The sequence below is a fragment of the Lynx rufus genome, unplaced genomic scaffold (genome assembly GCF_022079265.1).
Source record: "Lynx rufus isolate CCGP_SWC_20201006 ecotype Redwood Valley unplaced genomic scaffold, mLynRuf1.p SCAF_4, whole genome shotgun sequence".
Lineage (NCBI taxonomy): Eukaryota > Metazoa > Chordata > Mammalia > Carnivora > Felidae > Lynx > Lynx rufus.
This window is the reverse complement of record NW_025814856.1, coordinates 116012801-116036896: the sequence shown is the minus strand read 5'-3', so window position 1 is coordinate 116036896 and position 24096 is coordinate 116012801. Positions and strand designations below refer to the sequence as shown.

At 37.9% G+C, this 24096-nt stretch overlaps 1 protein-coding gene across 3 annotated transcripts in view; it reads right to left on the bottom strand.

Annotated features, from left to right (window-relative positions):
- KLHL7 (kelch like family member 7) overlaps positions 1-24096 on the bottom strand; it is a 69279-nt gene that overhangs the window by 10809 nt on the left and 34374 nt on the right. For all 3 annotated transcript variants that reach the window (XM_047095918.1, XM_047095920.1, XM_047095919.1), the window contains one exon: positions 14350-14492. In XM_047095918.1, coding sequence (XP_046951874.1) covers positions 14350-14492 — 143 coding nt within the window. The remainder of the gene's footprint in view (positions 1-14349; positions 14493-24096) is intronic.

Below are 24096 nucleotides of genomic sequence, written 5' to 3'. Positions count from 1 at the left end.
TCAGTGCCCTTTGGGAAAATCTGATGGATATCTGTCACACTAGCGCCCACTGTTTTACGCATTCATCAGATTAGATCAAAGCATCATACAACACCAGGAAGTCTCAGGAAAAAGAGCCTCTTATGCAGAGCACCTTGACTCCTTGTGATGATGAACATTCTGCTCTTTAGGTGACCAGAAAAACAAGAGACTTTTTATTTTTTAATACAAATTCTCTTTTTCTTTTAATGTTTATTTTTGAGAGAGAGAGAGAGAGAGAGAGAGAGAGAGAGTAAGGGCAACAGAGAATCTGAAGCAGGCTCAGTACTGAGTGCAGAGCCTGATGTGGGGCCTGAACTCACAAACCGCGAGATCATGACCTGAGCTGAAGGCAGATGCTTAACTGACTGAGCCACCCAGGCACCCCTAGAAAAACAAGAGTCTTAATCCTTGCTTTATTCTCAATTTGGGACCCCCTGGGTTACTCAGTGGTATACCTATGGCAGGCATACAAAACTATAGGATAAATATAACATTTTCCCAAAGTTTGTTTTGCTCAATGGACACTGAAAAATGGGAAAATTATTTTAAAAATTTGTTTTCAGAGAGTTGCATACCACAGAATGAAAAAAAAAAAAAGTAATGACCATACTCTACAGGGAATGATCCTTCAAAAGTATAAACTAATGACTCTTACATATTCTGCAAATCTACTCATAATTCCTACCTGACCAACTTTATAAGTAGAGAACTTCAGTTTCATTAATAAGATACATTGTTAATTCACTGAATCTCAAGTCTTGCCACTTTTACACCCAATTTATTTGATATTATTAGAAAGCAATATGGGAACTTTCCCATAATTTCTAAAATTTTTTTTTTCAACGTTTATTTATTTTTGGGACAGAGAGAGACAGAGCATGAACGGGGGAGGGGCAGAGAGAGAGGGAGACACAGAATCGGAAACAGGCTCCAGGCTCTGAGCCATCAGCCCAGAGCCTGACGCGGGGCTTGAACTCACGCACTGCAAGATCGTGACCTGGCTGAAGTCGGACGCTTAACCGACTGCGCCACCCAGGCGCCCCTCCCATAATTTCTAAAGATATTCTCAAGAACATTATCTTTTCCTGCTCTTCCTTTATTTCAGGATGAGAAAGTGGGTGATATATCCTTTTAAATGATCTCTAAGACCCGCTACTCTTCAAATTAAAAATAACTGCCCATGTATGAGCTGGGATTAAACACACAAACAAAATACTTTTTCTTTTAGCTAAATGAGTTTGAACATTTAGACGCTAGGATATGAAGTTCCAAAAACAAAACAAAACAAATAACTCCCAAGAGTTTGATAACAGAATAGTTCTAACTTTTGATACTACCCAAGGGTTTGAGTAAGGAATAAATGAGTTCTCATATGTACCTGTCACATAGGGCTTAGGCTTCAAATTTAAGGATTAAAATAAATTGTGCTCTTAGAACTATAAGCTCAAGGGAAAAATGATTATCCAGTGTGTGTGCACACATGTGTGACCAGGAATAGACAGGCACATGCACATGCTTGTATCTACTTGCAATTTGGGCCCTGATTTCTTTAGAAATCCTCAAATTTTTAAATCTTTTTCAATTCTCCAAATACTGTCATTGGTCAATGTACATTGTAGACGCTAAGCTTGATAAATACTAACTACCTATAATATTCTTACCTAAGAGTTTATCTTCAAGGCAGATAGATGAAATAACCTTTGCAAGAATTTTACCTAGAATGTAAATCCGACTTCATTTCAGCTAAAATTTAATGTTTTATATTTTAGCTCATTAAATATACCTGTCAGGTATACACAGGTATGCACCTGTGCTTGAAAATACCTGGCTTTGGTTGTATCCATGTATGAGGGAAGGGAGCTTTTTTACTCACATGTACGTATGGTAGATCTCACTCCCATCTACTAACTCCCCCCATCTACACTTCATCCAAAACAATACTAAGAAGGTGATTTGATGTTTGCCCTTTAATAACTTGTTATACTGCCTAGGAGATAATGTGTGCAGTTGAGAGAGCAAGCAGAGAGGGTAAAAATACAGATTAGAAGTATGACTTAAAGCCTCTGTGGGTAGGAATGCCAGGTCTTATCCTAGCAATACGACCATTCCCAACCTGGGGCCTGCAGGTAGAGGAAGGGTTGCTTATGGCTCTGAGCTCCTAGGCTACAGGTCAAGTTAGACATGCAGCTTTCCTGTAAGTCCAGACACATACACAGCACTAGAGTTACATTGTATATGTTTGGGCATGGAACTGTTACTCTAAAAACAATGTAACTCAGTTAAGTTTTATTGAGTATCAATTTCATGCACGTTTCTGTGCCTGACTGCTGATATGAAAATGGGATAACTGGAAAGCCTGAAAAAGACACAGGTAGAAGGAAGTTTTGACACATCACTCATTTATGCATCCACACACATATACACTCGTGTATAAAATCCTGTCTTCCTTTGTCCTTAGCCTTTCTTGTCTCTGCTGTGATATACACCACATTCAAGATTTTTTTCAAGCTCAAGGCTTCTTTCCTTTTTGTAGGCTTCCCTGTCTTTTTCTGAATCCCCACCACACTTAAGTCTGGGCTTGATGACTGAGCACTCCATTACATCGTGTCCTGTATGATTTTCCAGCAGTGGTGTGGTACTACAGTGAAATGCTTCTTGAGGTGAGGGGCTGTAATCGCCTCTCTAAATCCCTCAAGGCAAAAATATCAGCTTGCTGTTTTCCTTGAGAGTAAGGACTGATTTTATACAATCTGCATTCTGAAAACACATGAATTTTCAAAAAATAAAGACACCACACACAGACATTTTAACAATCAAGACAAGCAAAATCCAAAATAAAAGAAATACTTTTTATTTTTAAGACTCGAGAATTTTATTTTGGATCATTTTGAGAGGAAACCAAGCAAACATAGGAAAGATGGGGTCTTAGAAAAAAAGGAAAACAAAATTAACAAAATGGCAAAAAAGATTAAATAAGTAAAAGAAAAAAAACCCTTAAGATTTCTTGCAGAAACTTCAAGGAGTCAATCTAATCGGAGTTTACATTGTCCAAATTGTAAGCACTATCTGTAAAGCCATTATCTGACTTATTTCAAGCACTTCCCCTTCCAGGAGCTATGCTGAAATATCTTAAAACATTTTATTTAATTTCCTCAATAACTCCATGAGGAATAAGCTTATTTTATAGATGATGATATCTTAGAGAGTTAAGTACCATGTCAAGATCACAGCGTTAGAAAGTGAATCCAAGATTTAAGTGAATCCAAGATTTAAGTCCCAATCTGTCAAGACTCCAAAGCTGTGCTCTTAACTCCTACACTGCCCTGCTCTCTAAAAATCTTATAGGGCCTCCTAGAAAGAACACTGGACTGGGAGTGGAATAATCTGGGTTCTTCTTATTCCTGTTGTATTTCTAGCTAAGTCACTCTGGGCATTTGACTTGACGTCAAAGGACCTGAACCACCCTCATCTACCAATCAAGATGTTGGCAAGAGGGCCACTGAGGTCCTCATGCACAGTCTCCATATCTTATCACTTAGAAAAATAATAACTGAGCACTAAAACCACAGCCTCTCTGAAAACAGTGATTTCCCCCATGTCTTTGTATGGTATTTGGCCGAGGGCTTAGCGTACTGATGGGAATGTTTTTATTGGGAGATAGGCCAGATTTGTGGAAATGTCTCATTCAGCTGAACCACCTTCATTTTTGACTTTCTAAAGGTCAAAGACTGTAGATGCTGCACGGGGCTCCTAGTCCAATGAGTCAGTTCCTCGTTGTAGTGATGTCTTTAAACTATACTGACTCCAGTGTGCATCTTGTCACTCTAGTCCCTGGGCCTCTGGTGGCTGCACTACTGAGGTACAGGAAACCTATGACCCACCAACAAACAGTACCTGATGTTAGGAACCAAGCTTTTATCTACTTTTTTTGTAAACTGAAAGAGTTTCCATCTTTATCCTTAGCTAGAACAATTCTTCTCCTAGGAATTTACTCTCCAGAAAAAATTGGGACATTGTAAAGTTGGCATATACAAGATGTTTCACCGCAGGGGTATTTTAACAGGGAAAAATGGGAACTAGGCCAAATGTGCATGAAGATAAGCATTAAACAAATTATGGTATATCCTTAGCTTCAGATAAATTACATTATATCCCTATGATGGAACACTCTGTAGCCCTTTGAAAGGATGGTATTTTCACTGACATGAAAATACTTCCACAATATAAATGCCGAAAGAGTAAAAAATAGTTTTTACAAGATAGCGTGTACAGTATGATCTCATATATGTAAAATGGGAGGACTGGAATGATATTCACTAACTTCTGAGAACTGTCTTTTGATACTGGGAGTGCTTTGGCTTTCTCCTTTATATCTTGCTATATTTAAATTTTCTACATGTGTTTATTTAAACAGAAAAAGTAGGGGCACCTGGGTGGCTCAGTCGGTCAAGCGTCTGACTTTGGCTCAGTTTATGACCTCATGGTCCATGGGTTCATGCCCCATGTCGGGCTCTGTGCTGACAGCCTGGAGCCTGCTTGGGAGCCTGTGTCTCCGTCTCTCTCTGCCCCTCCCTTGCACTCTGTCTTTCTCTCAAAAATAAACAGTAAAGGGGCGCCTGGGTGGCGCAGTCGGTTAAGCGTCCGACTTCAACCAGGTCACGATCTTGCGGTCCGTGAGTTTGAGCCCCGCGTCAGGCTCTGGGCTGATGGCTCAGAGCCTGGAGCCTGTTTCAGATTCTGTGTCTCCCTCTCTCTCTGCCCCTCCCCCGTTCATGCTCTGTCTCTCTCTGTCCCAAAAATAAATAAACGTTGAAAAAAAAATTAAAAAAAAAAACAGTAAAAACAAACAAACAGAAAATGTAAATACATCAATCAGGCAAATGGTAGCAAAAGTATGGTACAAGGGAAACAACTTCTCAGAGCAGATGTTTATAATAGTGCTAATGTTTTAACACAAAGGTGGAAGTAAAATTAATTTCAGGTTTTAAGAACTGAAACGCATAAATAGCTATTATACTATGAGGCTGAGTTTCAACTACAGGACAGATCAGAAGCAGTCTTTCTACCTTCCTTCCAAACAGCACACTTACCAGGGCACTCTGGTTTTCAGAAGTAAACATTTGATCATGCCAAGTAATTTCTCAGGCCATACCCATTTTGAAATACACTATTTTCAACAGGGTCACACAAATATTGCTGAGAACATATTAACTTTCCAAACTCCAGAAGGAGATTTAAATAATCAGCCATTAGGAGAATGGCTCTTGTAATTAAAGATTACAAGATTAAATTAAATAATCAGCCATTAGGAGAAAACACTCTTGTAATTTAAGTTCTTCAAGAAATACAGCATTGTAGTTAGGAAGACAGGGCTTCCACAGTGGGGGCTGGGTGGGGGTGGGTGGGGCATGGCTGTGCTGTAGTAAACTGTGAGATAAATAAGGAACAACAAGCATCTAAGTGGCCATTTCTCAGCTGTTAATGATTGTTAAAATTAACAAGGAGCCTGAAGGAAGGGCAGAGACCTGATAAAAGGGAATTACTGATTAAGAATAACTGCTGCTGGGTGTCTGGGTGGCTCAGTAGGTTTAAGTGTCAGACTCAGTCTCAGCTCAGATCTTGATCTTGGGGGTCATGAGTTCAAGCCCCACATTGGGCTCCACCCTGGGCGTGGGGCCCGACTTTAAAACAAAAAACCTGCTGCTTTATAAAGTCACAAAATGTCTTCCCTTCAACTCTCAGATGAATACCATACCACCAGAAAACAAAACTCAAACCTGAATTACTCAGAAATTTAAATATGAAATGAAGCTCAATGCAAAAGTGGACCCTGAGAAGGATGTTAGGCTTTATAACAGCCCTTGTGCTTTGCATAGAGAATCCATGAAGCACCCCTATGCTAGCACTCTGCCACTTACTTCAACACAAGATCTGCCTTTACAGCCCTAACGCGGGATTGCAAATCTTGGCACAGGAAGGCACACTACGCTTTAAATGACTGTCTCAAATCTTGAAAAGCAGTAACAGACTCATTTAATAAACTGTTCTCACTAGATGGGATGAACATCTGCTGTCTCAGATGGACAGAGTAGGGGAGATGCTGCACAAGGGCAAGAGGTTTGGAAGAGTTGGGGAAGGTGAAGAGACAAAGGAGATGAACAAAGGAAGATGAGAAGGCTTTTTATGTTTAAATATGGAAGATGAAGAATCCTAAAGATGTGGCAGGGAGAAGCTGAGTGAGTGAAGGTCAAAGAAAAGATGGAGTCAAATGAACATAACTGATGCTCACACAAATGCTGAGAAGATTTAAACTTTCTTAATAGACCAGAAAGCTGAAGTTTAGAAAGACTGATTTGCCTTAGTTCATATACCCTAAACTTGAAATGCTCTTTCTCCTAAAGAGGTGCTTTCATTTACAAAAACAAAACAGAACAAAAGTAACCAACCAACAGAACAAATAAAACAAAGAAAAAGAACCAAAAAAAAAAAAAAAAAAAAGGCATCACAAAAGAAAAATGACCAATGGCCTAGTCCTTCAGTTCTTCCACCTACATCTAATTTCTTTTTTTAAAGCACAAAGTTAGATTCCATTCAGCTAAGTAATACTTTGGAAGCTCACATGAAAAATTTTAATAACCATACTTATCAAACCAAAAAGATGCAAACATACTTAGGATTCTATATATTCTTGTCTTTTCTCTTTCTTCCTATCCAAACTCTACCAGTAAGTTTCCCTCAAGAAAACCTCCATGAAGCTTCCATGGACAAATCCAACTCAGGTGGAGCTCTTCATATCAACAAGGCCATTACTGTCCATCCCATATTGGGACTTTTGATTGGCTGTGTTCAGTGGCTTCCTCACTGACCTCAGCCTCTAACTGCTTCCTGCTTCTGGACACAGTCCATACAATATGTTCTGTTGTTTATAACCGCTGAGGATAATTTTCTCTTAAAAGCTGATCATCAATTTTCAAAGAAAATAATCACAGCAAACCTATTTGGACGTGATTTAATACTTCTAGGATGACAGATCTTAACTGTGCCTCTGGGTCATCATATGAACAATTACCCAAATTAGCCAAGAGAAAATTCCAAGTGCCATGGTAGTGGTAATTTTTCTACTTCTCTGAGGATTACCCTCAACCTGACCCTTACCCCTGTAGTCCTGTGTTCATATGCCCACTACTCTCCGGCTCATTTCAGAATGGCTGGAGTCTTTAAAACACCACCACACACAGATACCATGTTTAGTTTTCTCATTCCTTCCCCCTTACACCCCTTGATCAAATACCTACTGCTCTATTACAGAAACAAAACAAAATAATAAAACTACAGCTCTATTTCTGCTCTCTCCCAGACTTTTTTAGGGGATTGATCTGTTAATTTATGATAACTATGGCTTACAGAGAATGAGTCTGGTATCATCCCTCCTGTGGTTAGCTGTACTTCACTGGGGTTTCTTGCAGACGCAGTGACTAAACACAAAAAGAAACAGATCCCTGAAGGGTGACAGCAAGGGGCTGTCATGTTGATTTTAGAATAAAACTACAAAATAGTGTGTGGTGGAGATGCTTGAAAAGAGAAGAACTGAGGCTCTCAATATTTTAGAAGACATTTTAGGAAGGAAGAGCACTCTCCTGAGAATTTACTTCAGAATGTACTCCAGTCTCTTCCATATGAATGTGAGTACCACCTCTCTAACCAAACTGCATGCAAACAAGCTTACGGAACAGCTACTGTGCCCAAGCTGCAGAGGACCTTATTACCACTGGATGCCTATTATAACGACAACTAAGGAAGCTGAAGGGATACCCAGGGTGACCCACACTTGCATTCCAACAATGTCGGCCCCTGGGCACACAGCCAGGATCCAATCCACTTGGGATGACTGCTGCCCACTTTGGATATTTTGTTCCTATGGGCGCTCCTGATCCTTTTAGCAGTGCTCTTCCTTTTACCTCTGTGCACTGCTTCTACAGCACTTTTTTGCTGGTGGCAAACACAACTGATACACTCTCATAAAAGCTTTGTTAATTTTTTATTTAAGTAATCTCTACATCCAATGTGGGGCTCAAACTCAATCCTGAGATCAAGAGTTGCTCTTTGACAAAAGAGCCTGCTCTTCTAGGTTCCCCATGTGCCTTATTAACTTTTTAATTTAAGATTTACACTTCTTCGTGTACATGTCTTTTAAAATAATATGCAATGGGGGCGCCTGGGTGGCGCAGTCGGTTAAGCGTCCGACTTCAGCCAGGTCACGATCTCACGGTCCGTGAGTTCGAGCCCCGCGTCGGGCTCTGGGCTGATGGCTCAGAGCCTGGAGCCTGTTTCCGATTCTGTGTCTCCCTCTCTCTCTGCCCCTCCCCCGTTCATGCTCTGTCTGTCTCTGTCCCAAAAATAAATAAACGTTGAAAAAAAAAAAATTAAAAAAAAAATAATAATATGCAATGTATAACTGCCCATTTCCACCCTGATCACAGAGTGGGACTGTCTCCTCAGTGAAGGCCTGTTTAAGAGGTAAGGTGGCTATGATGCTGTGAGAAAAAGCACTGGGAAGCACACTGATACCTATAACAAACAGTATTTCCAGTAGGAAAATGTGTTCTGAGTGGAAGGTAACTTCATTTCTTTTGATTCAGGGGCCACCTATGTTTAAACCCAGTCCTATGGGGCGCCTGGGTGGCTCGGTCGGTTAAGCGTCCGACTTCGGCTCAGGTCATGATCTCACGGTCCGTGAGTTCAAGCCCCGCGTCGGGCTCTGTGCTGACAGCTCAGAGCCTGGAGCCTGTTTCAGATTCTGTGTCTCCCTCTCTCTCTGCCCCTCCCCTGTTCATGCTCTGTCTCTCTCTGTCTCAAAAATAAATAAACGTTTTAAAAAAGTTAAAAAAAAAAAAAAACCCAGTCCTATAAAACTGACAAAACTGCTTGTGAAGTGTTATATAAAGTTATCTTGGTGTATTCATCCTTTCAAACTTGAGTGTCCACATTGGGCCAGACACTAAGCTCAGTGATGAATCTGTCAGAGTTCTGAATGAGAAAATGTACCCAGGGTAATCCTTCTGAACCTGATGGTTTCATATGACACGGCACCATATGGGTTTCTGCCTTTGTAATTTACAGGCTCTGGCCCTTACCTTGTTGGGTCTTAGTCCTTATTTGTTTTTGGCAGGGAATAGGCAGAATCCCTTTTTCTCTAGGACACGGTCTCCTATTTCTCCACTATACTGAAGTGGCAAGCCAAGACCTTTACCAAGTTCTAAGCCCTTAGAGCTCATCATTTTACCGGTAGTAACAGTCCAAATAAAAACTGGTCAATTAAGTCAACTTTTATTTAGGCATTAATATCATAAGACATTCCCATCCTACAATTTGAGAATACCAGTACTAAAAGAGTAGAGCATGGTTACACATAAATAACTTAGTAATCACTAAGCACTTGAAAACTTTAAAAACAGGTACAGATGGGAGAAAGGAAGACTCAATAGACTTTATAAAAGGATCATAACAAGAATTACATCATTTCAATTCAATACAGCAACCCAAGACTCCTTCTTTCTGTCAATACTCAGGAAAAAAAATAAGATTTTATCATTTTTCAGTCAGCAATTAATATAAATATTTGCCTCTTCTCACCAGTGATATCCAAGGAATATCTAATGATAATAGTTTATAGGGATACCACCTTAATTCTAGACAATTCAATTAAGTAATAATACTGCTTAAATTGCCTCCTTTAAAGGAGATCAATTCAATGAAAATGATAATTTTTGGTGCATATAGCACACACACAAATGGGGCCCACTTGATGACTGTCAAATCTGAATTTCTGAATTCTAACTGATGAAAGGTTAAGTTCAATAAAATATAATTCCTGTATAGTACTTCTTATTAAGCAATCTACTTGAATAATGAAATAGTGTTCACTTTGGGAGATTCAAGATAAATAACAATAATTTATAATGAAATCAGCCTTCCCAATTATTTAAATATTAGACATAATAAAGACTAATCAACTTATATTAAAATATTATATATAAATAATAGTAATGGGTGAGTTTTTCAAGATAAAATTTTATAGCAGAAAGAAGGGAGGGTGTGATACTTCTAATAGAAACATTTAATAAACATTTAGTGGAATTCTAATGGTGTTAGCTTCAGGGCATAAGAGACAATTGATGGAATGAGTATAATTTTATTTGTAGTTATTTCCTCAATTATTTGAATTTTTCCATTGAAAGCCTAAAAATTTGTGGTTAAATACAGGAAAGAACATTAAGTATGTATCAGGCATTTATAAGAGCAAAGTAAGACAATGAATGAGAATTCTGGAGTTACAGTCTCACTTTCAGGCTTGTATAGAATATGTGTCTCTTTTTGACTGTCCAGTAAAAAAAAAAAAAAAAAAATCAAGGAAAGGGTTAGAACTACAAACCAAAAATAAAGTGCTAGGAGTCATTCCACATTTGCCACATTCTACAATGCTCAGCCTCGTAAATGAAATTAAGATCTCCTTGTCCCTCCATACATCAAAATAGCCACCTACTTTAACAGAAAATATTTTCTACCAAAATGTAGTTTCATTTCCTTTTAAAGAAACTGAAGTATACTTAACACACAATGTTACATTAGTTTTAGGTGTACAACATAGTGATTTGATAAGTCTGTATGTTATGCTCTGCTCACCACAAGTATAGTTAGGGTTTTTTTGTTTTTGTTTTTTGCTTTTAACTGTAAAAATCAATACTGTAGTTAGGCTTTGGGTAACAAGAAGGGATTATTATCAACACTTGAAAGCCGTGGTTCATAGAATTATAAACTCCTATGATTTCAATTTTTGCTTGGAAAAAAAAGATCATACTTGTAAGTTTCCTGCTCTTTATTAAAATGGATCCTGAAAAATTAAAAAACAATGAAACAGTGAAATGTCAAGAAGTCTTAACTTTACCTGGTGTGAAATAGATGGGTAGGTGTATCAATCACTTAAGCACAACACCATCGTGCTTACTGGGTTGTACCACATACGCCATGAAGCCTTGTTGTACCTGCCAGACACCAGTCTTCTGATAAAGGAAGCCAGATGTCTTTAGTAAAGAAAATACAGCCTATATTCTGGAGATGGAAGAATGGGCCAGAGATGGATGGATGAGTTGAGACCAGACCAACAGGGACAGTCCAAACATGATGGTTTTTAACCAATCTAACCCAACCCTCCCTCCTTGGAGAGGTCTTCTTGCTATCTGGCAGTATATTTACTCATGGGTTATGGTTTTAAATACTACAGTAAGAAGGAAAAGCCTTCTTTGGTAAGGCCTCCTTTTCTACCAAAACAGAGGAGGAACTGCTGCTTTGTAGAACTGCCGAGACTGATGCCTCTAATTGTTGCAGCAGGGTCATGTGTGGTCTTCTGACTGGACCAGATTGAAACTACTGCTAACACTTGGTGTATAGCTAACACTCTGCCATGAGTATTTCTGTTACTGTCTATTCACACCATTCGATGGGATTTCTTTTCAGCTGGCAGGGAAAACAAAATCATTTCATGGTCTGACCTCAAGTCAAGAGAGGACTCTGTATGCTATAATCTAAGCTGCAGGACCCTTGGTCTATCTCACTTTACCAAAGGTTGTCACACCCTGATTTCCTATATTGATGCCCATAATTCTGATCAGTTCTGGAGAACAGGAAGTGGTAAGACAAGTGCTTGACAGGACAGAAGCTTAGCCTAGAATACAGTCACTACAAAGTTCAAAAGATGTGCACAGGTCTAGAGCTGGGTTGGCAAACTATGGCCTACAGATGGCAAAACTGGGCTGGCAAATCACTGCCTATTTTTGTAAATAAACAAAAACACACCCATGCCCATTTGTTCATGTAGTTTATGGCTGTTTTCCTGCTATAGCATCAGAGTTGACCAGTAATGACAGAGACTGTGTAGCCTACAAAACTGAAAATATTTATTATGAAGTCCTTTATAGACAAAGTTCATTAAGCTCTGATCTACAGCATGTTGGTATAGCTCCTTGGAAACGAAGGCTATAGCTTGCTGCCCCAAGTATCTCCTACATACTACAGATGGAACAGATCCTGTAACTGAGTGTCCCACTTTTATATGTTTATAGGGTAAACCAAAAAGCTGCCAGTTGCAAGTGAAAGCTAGAGCAGGAGACAACCTTCTAAGTAGGACAGGCTATAGTAGAATGGCTTGGCTGCTCAGGTTACTTTGTGATCCTGGGGCATCAATGTACTGACCAGTGTGCTGCTTATAGCTTGGGGCATGTTCCAGTATGATCATGGAGCATGCCCCTGGGATTCTGGAGCAAGGCCAACCCATTTTTTTTTTTTTCAGTACATAGCTCCTGGCTGGCCACTAGGTTGTGACAGACAGCAAATGTCTGACACCAAAGGAAACCAGGTTGACCATATCATTAACCTGTTTTGAACCATTTTACCTGATCTATCAAATCACAAATAGCATGCCTTTGACCAATCATTTGGTTTGTAAACATAATCCTGCACTTATGGAGGTCCCAAAGGCACAGAATACCTGAAAGGACGAATCACAACTCCTTCCTAGGAGGTCTTCTCCTTCGACCAGGGTTATGTCTTTGCGGAGGTGGTCCCTGATAAATCAGCTGATAAATTTGAAAGACCTGAGCTTGGATCATTTGTGATAGTACTAGCCAAGAGGGGACTGCTAAAGCATTTTAGTCCCTTCAAAAATGGTACTAAAGGACAATTCAGAAGAAACCTTCTGATTTGGCAGAATTTCAAGTAGTTCCTTTTATTTTCCATTATGCCCTTCAGGAGAGACAGGCTAAGGTCAGTTTTTATCAATTCTTGACAGTAGCTAATGGTTCACCCAGATGGATGCACACCTGAAATAAGCAACAATGTAAGACTGTTGACAGAAAGATTCGAGGAAGGATAATGTAGATGGCCCTCTAGAAAGGACACAAACTTGCATCCCATATGAATTCTTAACAGAACGCCCACCAGTAAAGTCTCTTAATAATTACATAGATAGGACTGCCATCTATACCTTCCCTTTTCAATCTGATGCTTGTGCTCAATGGGCTTATGAGTGACCACAGGGTCAATGACAGAGGCTGCATACGCTAGCAGCTGTGGAAGCTAACATACTTTCCCGCCCTAAGGCCAATGTGGCTATCCACTAGTCAGCTCCCACTTTGTCAGGAATATTGATCAATCCTAAGCCCTTGATTTGTTACCAAACCTTGTGGGAACCAGTTAGTTATCTAATACCAGGCTAACTGCACTGGGACCCCTCCACTGTTAAAGGGACAATGCTCTGCCCTCATTGGAACTAATACTTTGGACTTGGCTTGGACTTCACTCTCTCTTGTACACTTGACAACATCACCATATTACAAATGCTTTGTACATCACTACTACAGTATGACATAGACTGCCTCCAAAGAAACAAGTATCAGATAAGCATCCTGATGTCAAGAGGATGCTCTGGACTTATCAGGTATCTATCATCAACCAAAAATGGGCCAACAAAATAATAAAGAGACCATTATATGCTTAGATTCAACACCAGTTATGGGTACCACCTTGCAAGGTTGGGGTGTTAGATTTTAGGACTGTGATATTTGCTCTGCCCCAGCAACACATTTAGTACTAACAGAATATGGTATTATCCCTTCCATAGCCAAAACATACAAGACTAAGAAACGAGGGGTAGAAATGTAAGTGGCCTTTCTCAAGGTTATAATTAATAGTCTATTAAAAATTGTATTTCTAGACCTATGACTCAGGTTCTGCTGGTCCAAATGGTATAACATGTACTGGAAAACACATTAAAATTGATAATTATTTCTACATAGTTAAAGGTAACTTTATCTGTTTTCTTTGTGATTTTCTAGGTTTTCAAATTTTCCAGAATGAGTATGTATTAATTTACACTAAAACATAATTACTAAAGTAAAAAAAAAAAAAACAACAACAACCCACATACAGCTCCAGAACCATATTGTCATTGAAAATAGCACCTAAAGGAAACAAGGAGTCATAATGAATGCAAGGGGTTAGTAACAAAATGAGATAAGATAGGAGAACTAGTTTTCCATTTTCTTTGATACAGTGGTTACTACACTGCATTCCAGAGCAATTACTGAAACATTTAAAATCTGAGTAGCCTCAATTTCTTTATTTGTTAAAGAAGACACCTGTGTATATCAAAAGATATGTGAAAGAACAACACAAACTGTAACTTCTCTACACGTATGAGCTATTATTACTAGTGGCAGATGAGTGTTTATGTGCTCTGAGCTTTCAAAAACAAAAACAATAAAAATCAGTTACCTTTGGGTTAAAATATCTACAAGATTGTGGCTGGGAGCCTCCAAACAGGGCTATGCGGTAGTCATGTTTCTTTCTTCTGGGCCTTGTGCCTTCTACCAATTCCTCTCGATCCTCTGGAGACAGCAGATGATACCTCATTCCACCTGTAGAAAAACATATAGCAACTTTTCAAAAACTTTAGGCACTTTAATGCTTTGAAAAGGAAATAACCAAATATAATAGTGCTTTTACTTCTGTAACTGTTTTTCTATTATCCTTTTAAAGCAGTTAAGGAAAGAGGGGGAAAAAGTAGGAAAATGTGTAAGGGTTGGAGTCCTAACCAATTTATTATTCTCAGCAATCACGATTAGGCTAAGAACGCCAAACCCACTTACTTTACACCAGGTAATTATCTGGCTCTTCAAGCAATAGTTTGCCAAAATAATAGTTACTGAAATTCAGATCTCCTAATCTATCAGTTCTCAACCCTAACTGTACATTAGAAATCACCTCGGAAATCTCTGAAACTACCACAGACGAATAAAGTAAAAAACTCTGTTGGAGGGGCCCAGGCACAAGTACTGCCACTTAAAATGTAGTTCAAAGACCAACAGCTTTAGCATCTGGGAGCTTATTAGAAATAGTGAACCCCAGAACCTACTAGGCTTAGTGAATCAGAATCTACGTATTTAACAAAATCCCATGGTAATTCAGATACACACTTCGAGAAAGTAGATGCCTTAGATGATTTGAAAATGCAATGACAGTTCAGAATTAGTGTGATCTAACCTGATCCTTTTCATTTAGCATTTCCTTCATTTTGTCAATGGCCATTTAAGAATGAAAAACTTTTAAGGTATTATTTCAAACCAGCATGGGAAGGTGGGTTGCTCAATAAATCATGTTAGATAATGATATAAAGAAAAAAGTTATGGGGCGCCTGGGTGGCTCAGTCAATTAAGTGTCAGACTTCGGCTCAGGTCATGAGCTCACGGTTTGTGAGTTCGAGCCCCGTGTCGGGCTCTGTGCTGACAGCTCGGAGCCTGGAGCCTGCTTCAGATTCTGTCTCCTTCTCTCTGCCCCTCCCCCACTTGTGCTCGGTCTCTCAAAAATAAATAAATGTAAAAATTAAATAATGTAAAAAAAAAAAAAAAAAAGGAAAAAGTTATACCCCTACCTCATAATTTATTCTAAGTTCCAAATCAAAAGAATACCTGAATATGCAAAAAATCTCATAAATGTACTAAGAGAAAAATACAACAGTTTTCTTTTTTAAAAATAGGCCCCAAGTGGAAAAGCTAAGGCAGAAAACATAGAAGCCATGAAAAACAAAAAAAAACAAAAAAACTGACTTAACTACATAAAATTTTAAGTTAAATTGCTGCATGGCAGAAAGAAAAAAACAAAACCAAAAGACAATGACAAACTAAGAAAATATTTATCAACAAAAGGGACAAATATTGAAAGATACCGTTAACAAGATTAAGACCAGTTACTAACAGAAAATTCCATTAAGTAAATGAACACAGTTCACAGAAAAAGAACTACTTAAATATACTAACTCTTAAACATACAAAAAAGATGCTGAAGTGCTCTAGAGAAATGCAAATTAAATCATACTTTTTCACTTATCAAATTGGCCAAGATCAAACTGTCTGGACACAGGGTAGAATACAGGTGTGGGGAAGGTGTGCCTTCTATACAGTGCTGGGGGGGGGGGGGGACGTGAACAGGTACTACTATTTGGAAGGCAATAGTGTGATCCACCGAAATTACAAATGCACACACTCTTTATAGTCAATGATTCTTCTTAATTCTTCCAGGAGTTTATCAACCTAAAGTTCAGTTAGGAAAGTGGTTAAAAATTACTGTATATCCATATAGTGGAGTATTGTATGTGGCTGTTAAGAAAAATGAAAAAGGGAATATGTACCCATGGAATAATCTCCCAAAACTAACATGGAATAAAAAAAAAGCAATATGGGGCGCCTGGGTGGTGCAGTCGGTTAAGCGTCCGACTTCAGCCAGGTCACGATCTCGCGGTCCGTGAGTTCGAGCCCCGCGTCGGGCTCTGGGCTGATGGCTCAGAGCCTGGAGCCTGTTTCCGATTCTGTGTCTCCCTCTCTCTCTGCCCCTCCCCCATTCATGCTCTGTCTCTCTCTGTCCCAAGAATGGATAAACGTTGAAAAAAAAAAAAATTAAAAAAAAAAAAAAGCAATATGTAGCAGAGTACACAGTATGATACCATTTGTGTTTTAAAATGTACGTCTTATGCATATATACACAGTTATATAATTTATACAAGTATGTACATAAATGTGTATGCAGACTCAAGTAACCTCCCGCATGAGGGAACAAGGGGATAGGGGACAGACTTTTCACTATATACCCTTTTGTATCTTTTTGAATTATGTATGATGTGCAGTATTATAGATCCAAAGACAAAATAATGTCAACAATTCTTAACACATGCAAAACACTTTGTTCATGATGCTGTGCTGGGCTTTCAAATAAAAAGACAGGTTGGAGAAGTTTGTGAGGGAATGAAAATCAATATTTAGCACCTCCTTCATTTCAGAGTTTGAGTAGAAGCACTTTGTATTGGAATGGCAGGAGACCTTTGCAGCCAAGGCTCTGGCACATGCTCCAGGTCAGGGGTCAGCAAACTTTTTCTGGAAAGGGCCAGACAGTAAATATTTTAGGCTTTGCGAGCCACAGATGGTTTTTGTCACTACTCTCCATTTGTTTGTTTTTATAATCCTTTTAGCTCAGGGCTAGCTTTAGCCTGTGGAGTGTAGTTTGCTGACCTCCCCTTCAGCCCTCCTGTTCCTGGTCTGAGATAGTGGTTCTTGCCTGACCATCACTAGTAGCAGCAACGCCTGGAAACTTGTTAAAAATACAAATTACCGTACTTGACCCCAGACTTTGTGAATCAGAAATGCTGGAATTTGAGAGCTGCTGCTCTAGGAGGGCTCCACACAGGCACAAGTGTACTGTGGATACTCCCAACAAGAGAAGACAGGTAGCAAGGAAGGAGAGGGACAGGAGGTAATGGTTTGCAAACAACAGGCCACTGGGTAAAAGTGGCTGACTGTGGCCAACTGTGTTGACCTCTGTAGGAAGCATAAGCTGGGGCTTTACTGGTAGGCTTTTTCTCTGCAAGGACAGGGCTAGAAACAAATACTCTGACATCTTTCCTGGGGAGCTCTTTGCTCTTTAGGCTTATTGCTTTGGGAGTTATTCCTTTGAGAGTCAGGTATTGTCACTTGCAAATTTTGAGTAAGAAGTTGGTCTGGCCCTTTGCAGTGGCTTTGTGCTTTTTGCTTCCGCTTTGAAAAGATGTTAGGAAGGTAATTAATGATCTGAAGAAGGGAGGTTTGAGGTCTTATTTCCTCCATTTAGCTCTGCCCAGGTCCCAAAGCCTAGAAGAGTCACAGCTGCTTGTATTAGTCAGGGAATTTTAGAATAACCTACTGTCTTTATTTTTAAAAAAGAAAAAAAAATGAAATAAGAGCCTTGATTGGCTTTCTGGAATCCCTATACTTGGTTGGATTTCCAGAATAATCCTGCCATCCTGTTTCTAAATCAATTCAGAATCCACATAGGAACTAAATAATGTACTTGAATGAGATTGGCTAGTTGTCTTTAACAGCTCACATCATGTATGAAGAAACAGGTGCAGTGCTTTATCCGATGAAACCAGAAATATAACACACGGTGTGGGAATGGAGGCATGACAAAAAAATCTAATATTAACATGTGTGAAATCCAAAAGGTGAAAGCCCTTATCTAAAGGTATCTTTTTGGTCCCAATTTTTTCTTTCATCTTTATGAACTTAAGAGACTAGTGGGAACCTATGCTGTACTTCTTAAAATTCTCTCTATACCTTGGTTTTCAAGACACCATCCTTTGGTTCAAGCAGTTTAATAAATTCTCCTTTCCTGGTTCTTTTCCTTCTACCACTGCTTAAATGTAGGTATTCATAAAGATATGTCCCTAACTTATACCCTCTTCTCTTTTTTCTCTTCACACTTTAACTGGATCAAAATATTCCTAGTCTTTTAAAAATTCTTTATTTTCATTTAACAAAAAGATAGTATACCATATACTGTTTCATGCTTTTACCACTTATGAAAAATTTCCAAATTACTAGATATTCATTTAAAATATTTTTAGTAAATACAAAGCATTCCATTGTATGGATATATCATAATACTTTTCCAATTTAAGGGACAATATTGGGTCAACCTACCTAATGCCATAACAATATTATTAAGTAGTAGCAGTGTGATAAATCTAATGAAAATTTTACTTAACTTCCAAATTAAGAGGCAAGTGATACTATTTAATTACTAGGACACTCAAACTTAATGCCACTCCTGAGAAAGATGTCCTAGGCAGGAGGGAACATGCTCCTTTCTCTTTCATTTATTTCCTTAACTTTGCGCCTGAAACCAGCTATACCTTAAATGAAATGTCCAGATAAGGCACCAAAAACAACTTAATGGTTCAAAGTAGGTTCCAGCTACCTTCTATGAGAGGCTTTCTTGATCATCACATTAATTGAAATCTTACAGTTGGTCCCATTTGTGGATACTATCCATGTGGTTTTTGGTTTAGGATGACTGGGAATTCAAGAGCCCTGGAGAGTTAGCATTAGTATACTTAACTTAGCATATTACAGTCATTGCCTGCACATTTCAGGCCTCTTCAAAGAATAAGCTTAACTTCTACTTATAGCAGCATGACAGTTCAGACTTCCACAAAAACAAAATAACTTTAATGCTGGAAATAATAAATGTTAAAACATAGTTTTATGTTTTAAATGCATTGCTAAGGGGCACCTGGCTTGCTTGTCGGTAGGGCATACAACTCGATCTTTGGGTTGTGGGTTTGAGCCCCATGTTGGGCTTACTTAAGATTAAAGTAAAATAAAAAGTAAAGAGTAAAAAGAGTAAAAAAAGTAAAAAGAGTAAAATAAAATAAAATAGTTAAAATGGAGAAAAAAAAAAAAAAGCACAGCCAAGATCAGAGGGTGAAAAATGAGAAAACTAAACACTAGAATGGTAAGCATTTAGAGACCCTGGAGCGACTCTGAGGGCTTTTGATAATATCGGAAACATAGACATTTATTTTATTGGCTGTATGAGGGAGAGAAGATAAGGTCTTAGATTTACACAAGTAAGGTGTTGGAACTGAGATCTTGGCCTAAAGCCAATTCACTCGGACTTGTTATACCTTTAATGAAAAGATGAGCCAAAACAAAACAAAACAAAATGCCAAAAAACTAATCTGCCTTATGGCAGAATGGGAAAATAATACTTTGCCTATTTAAATTTCAGCTCCAGGTAGAGGTAAAGTTTCCTTTCCTTTATAAATTCTATACGAAGAATTTATAATGATGGCCCTGCTCTTGTAAAGGCTGAGGTTTGAATTTACCTATCTGTAAATCTAGGAAACTGTAAGCCAAGATAAATTCAAAGTAGTCTTGGATTTTTGTGCCCCAGGGCACTTGGCAAAAGCAAATACTATTCTCCTCTTGAGGAGAGCAGGGAAGACTCACAGGAATACAACCCAGGTCTCCCCATATTCTTGGAGATTAATATCAAACAAATATAAGCTCACAATACAAAAATCACAAAACACATAAGGAATTAAGCAACCAGAAATGAGTCAAAACAAGCAACAAATAGCATCTGGTCTTCGAAGACTTCACATATTGGTATCATCAAACATAAAACATAAAATAACTATATTTAAGGTGTTTACAGAAATAAAAGAACTGAAAACATGAGCAAAGGCCACTGAAAATGACCAGGCTGCTATGAAAAAAAAGAAATATCAAGTAATATTCAAAACTGAAAGGATAAGTTAAACAATTGACTAGAATAGAAATAGATGAAAGAATCAGTGAACTGGAATACAGACTTGAAGGAATACCCCAAATGCAACACGAGACAAAGATGAATGGAAAGTTTAGAAATCACAAAGGCAAGACCTGCCAACATTTCTAACTGAAGAATTCCTGAAGCTGTGGCATTATTTGAAGAAAAAAATGGCTGAGAATTTTCCAAATGATGAAAAACACAGATCATTGGACTCAGGAAACAAAACAAATACCAAGCAGGATAAACTAAAGAAATAAACACCCATACACATTTGGTGCTAAACACCACAAATAAAGAAAAGCTCTTGTAAAAAGCCACAGAAAAAATTCAGATCATCTACAAAGAATGACAACTAGACTAATAGCAGGGATCAACAGAAATGATGCAGGGTGAAATAACACCTTCAAGTATTCAATCTAGAATTATACACCCACTTAACCTTTCATTTAAGAATAGGATGAATAAAAAGACATTTCCAGATAATCATTTACAATGGCTATTACAATCAGACCATAAATGTAGAAATATGGAAAATAATCTCAGAAGGAAGGGCTAAGGTACAAGAAATGGTGGGCAAAGAAACTGGTAAACATGTATATATCTCAACACTCACTATATTTTTAAAAAATTATAAAAAAAATTATAATGTCCCACTTGGAAAGTTAAAAAAAAAAAAAAAAAAGAAAAGAACTAAAATACAGAACAACAAAACACCTAAAGAGATACACTGAATTAAAATGTCCTAAGACCCTTGTTTTCTTCTAGAGAAGGGTAGAAATCAATCTATCTATGTTTATTTTTTCATTTTGAGAGAGAGAGAGAGAGAGAGAGAGAGTGCACATTGTGTACATGCACAAGCAAGGGAGGGGCATGGAGAAGGAGAGACAGAATCCCAAGCAGGCTCCTCACCATCAGAGCAGAGCCCAATGTGGGGCTCTTATTCTCAAACTGTGAGATCATGACCTGAGCTGTGACCAAGAGTTGGATGCTTAACTGAATGCACCACCCAGGTGCCCTGAAATATATATATTTTAAGTTTATTCATCTATTTTGAGAGACAGAGACAGTGCGAATGGGAGAGGGCAGAGAGAGAGGGAGAGAGAAATCCCAAGCAGGCTCCGTGCTGCCAGCCGCAGAGCCTCATGTGGGGCTCAAACTCACGAACCATGAGATCATGACCTGAGCTGAAATCAAGAGTCAGACGAGCTCAACTGACTAAGCCACCCAGGTGCCCCTGGAAGCAGGTAGAAATATTAATGTTTAAGGTACACATATTAAAATATAAAGCATAACTATTAAAAAGATTGATACAAAATATAAAACTTCTCTAACAGTAGAAGGAAAAAATGAAGGGCATAAACCTCAACCCAAAAGGAGATTAAAAAAGCATAGAAAAATTGGGATGAACAAAAAGTGCAAAATAAGGTATTAGAAATAATTAAGAATATAATAGTATTTACAATAAATTAAATGGAATATAATTTACCTGTTAAAAGATAGTAAGAAAGGGTTTAAAGAAGAAAATAAAGCTATATGCTGTTTTTAAGAGATCTAACTAAAATATAAGGACACAAAATGTTTGAAAAGAAATGAATGCATAAATATAAGCTAAGAAAATAGTAACCAGATAAAAAGTGGTTTAGTTACATAAATATCTGATAAAATAGAGAAAGGCAACAATCTTTATTAGGGAAAAAGAAGATCATTACATAATGATAAAAGGTTGCATTCACCAGGAAGATAACATTTCTAAACTCATATTTAGAACCCTCAAAATATAGAACAGAAAAATTAACAGAAGTACAGAAGAAATGGAGAAATCCACTATAGTGGGTGAATATAATACAACTTTGTCAGTAACTGATAAATTAACTAGACCAAAAAATTAGTCATAAAAGATACAAAACAACTTTACAAATATTGACAACTTTCAATAAATATTAAAAAACGTATCTGATCATAATATTCTTAGACCACAATGCAATTGAGTTAAAAATCCATGACCAAAGGCATTTAAAAGCATACTTTTACTAAACTTATTGGTCACAAGAGAAAACATAATGGAAATTAGAAAGTATTTTTAAAAGCAAGTTGCAGGGGGCGCCTGGGTGACTCAGTCAGTTAAGCGTCTGACTTCAGCTCAGGTCATTATCTCATGGCTCATGAGTTTGATTCTGTGTCTCCCTCGCTCTCTGCCCCTCCCCCACTCTCACTGTCTCTCTCTCCCTAAAGAATAAACATTAAAAAAGTATATTAAAAGCAAGTTGCAGGGACGCCTGGGTGGCTCAGTTGGTTAAGTGGCCGACTTCGGCTCAGGTCATGATCTCGCGGTCCGTGAGTTCGAGCCCCACGTCGGGCTCTGTGCTGACAGCTCAGAGCCTGGAGCCTGTTTCAGATTCTGTGTCTCCCTCTCTCTGACCCTCCCCCATTCATGCTCTGTCTCTCTCTGTCTCAAAAATAAATAAACGTTAAAAAAAAAAAATTAAAAAAAAAAAAAAGCAAGTTGCAGAAGAATACGTACAGTATACCATTCATGTAGCATTTAGGAACAGGCAAAACAATACTAAATGTTGCTTATATATATGGTAAAGAACTGCATGCTGATCAAACACCATATTCAGGGCTATTGTTTCCTCCTAGGTAGAAGAATGTGAGCCGTCACTGGGGAGGAACACATTGGATGCTTCATCTGTACTGACTTCTCAGGGTGCTAGGTAAGTTCATGAATATTTTCATTATTAGTTTTTATACCTTTCTGTACAGCTTAAATATGCATACTAAATTTTAAAACGATACTTATAGCAATATTTGCCAAAATCCTCAAACTCTCAGAAAAAAAAACAACTGATGGGTGCTTATTAAAGTTTAGAGTTTAGGAAAATGAAAGTACTGTCTTAATTATAGACACCCACTCTACTCATATCCATCTAGTACCACACACACACAGCCAACCACAGTCAGAACCCAGATCCACAGCACTAGGACTAAAGGTATTTCCAGAAAGGAAAATACAAGGCTGCCATTGATCATTATTAGTTAACTGCACACTGTCATGAAAAGGCTATTGAAAGTAGTCAATGTAACAAAATAAAAGGTATAAATAGTAGAGGGGAGAATCTAAAATTATCATTACTTGCAGATAAGAGATTAAATCCCTAGAAAAAGCAAGAGAAATCAACTGAACAAGTTTTAAAAAGAAATGAGTAATGACAAATGCAAATACAATTCACAACAGCAACAACAAAAATATCTAAAAAAAGATTTTAAGAAGTGTAGAAGTTTATAAAAAGAAAATTATAAATTCTCCAGGACATATAATTTAAATGAGGTACAACAGTAATTAAAAGGTACCAGAATGAAATGGAAGAGAAACTGATTTTTGTGTATACAGATAAGGAGAAATTTAGTTCATGGTGTTCAAATCAGTGGGAAAAGATAAATTATTCAATAATGATATTGGGCCATCTTGCCAGACATTTAAAGAGGAAAAAAAGATAGACTCTTCTGTATTCAAATAAATTTCAGTTGGATACAAGGTTTCAACATTTTTTTTAAAAAGGAGAAAATAAGAAATCCGTTAAGTGCACAAGAATTTATGAAATTAAAAAATTACCTTGGAATAAGGAAGACATTTCCAACTACATCCCTAACACTAGATTCAGAGTTAATAATACAAAAACACTGATTCAGACTTAACAATAAAAAGAACTTGAGACTGAATGTGCCAGTTTTAAGACCTTTTTCTCTTCTTCACTTGAAAGCCATCCCAAACAACAATGAAGCAAGAAACAAACTCTACCTTTGATAATACTAGAAGATCTATATAACCCTGAAACTCAGTAAGTGAAGACATATAGCAGATAGAATGTTAACCGGAAA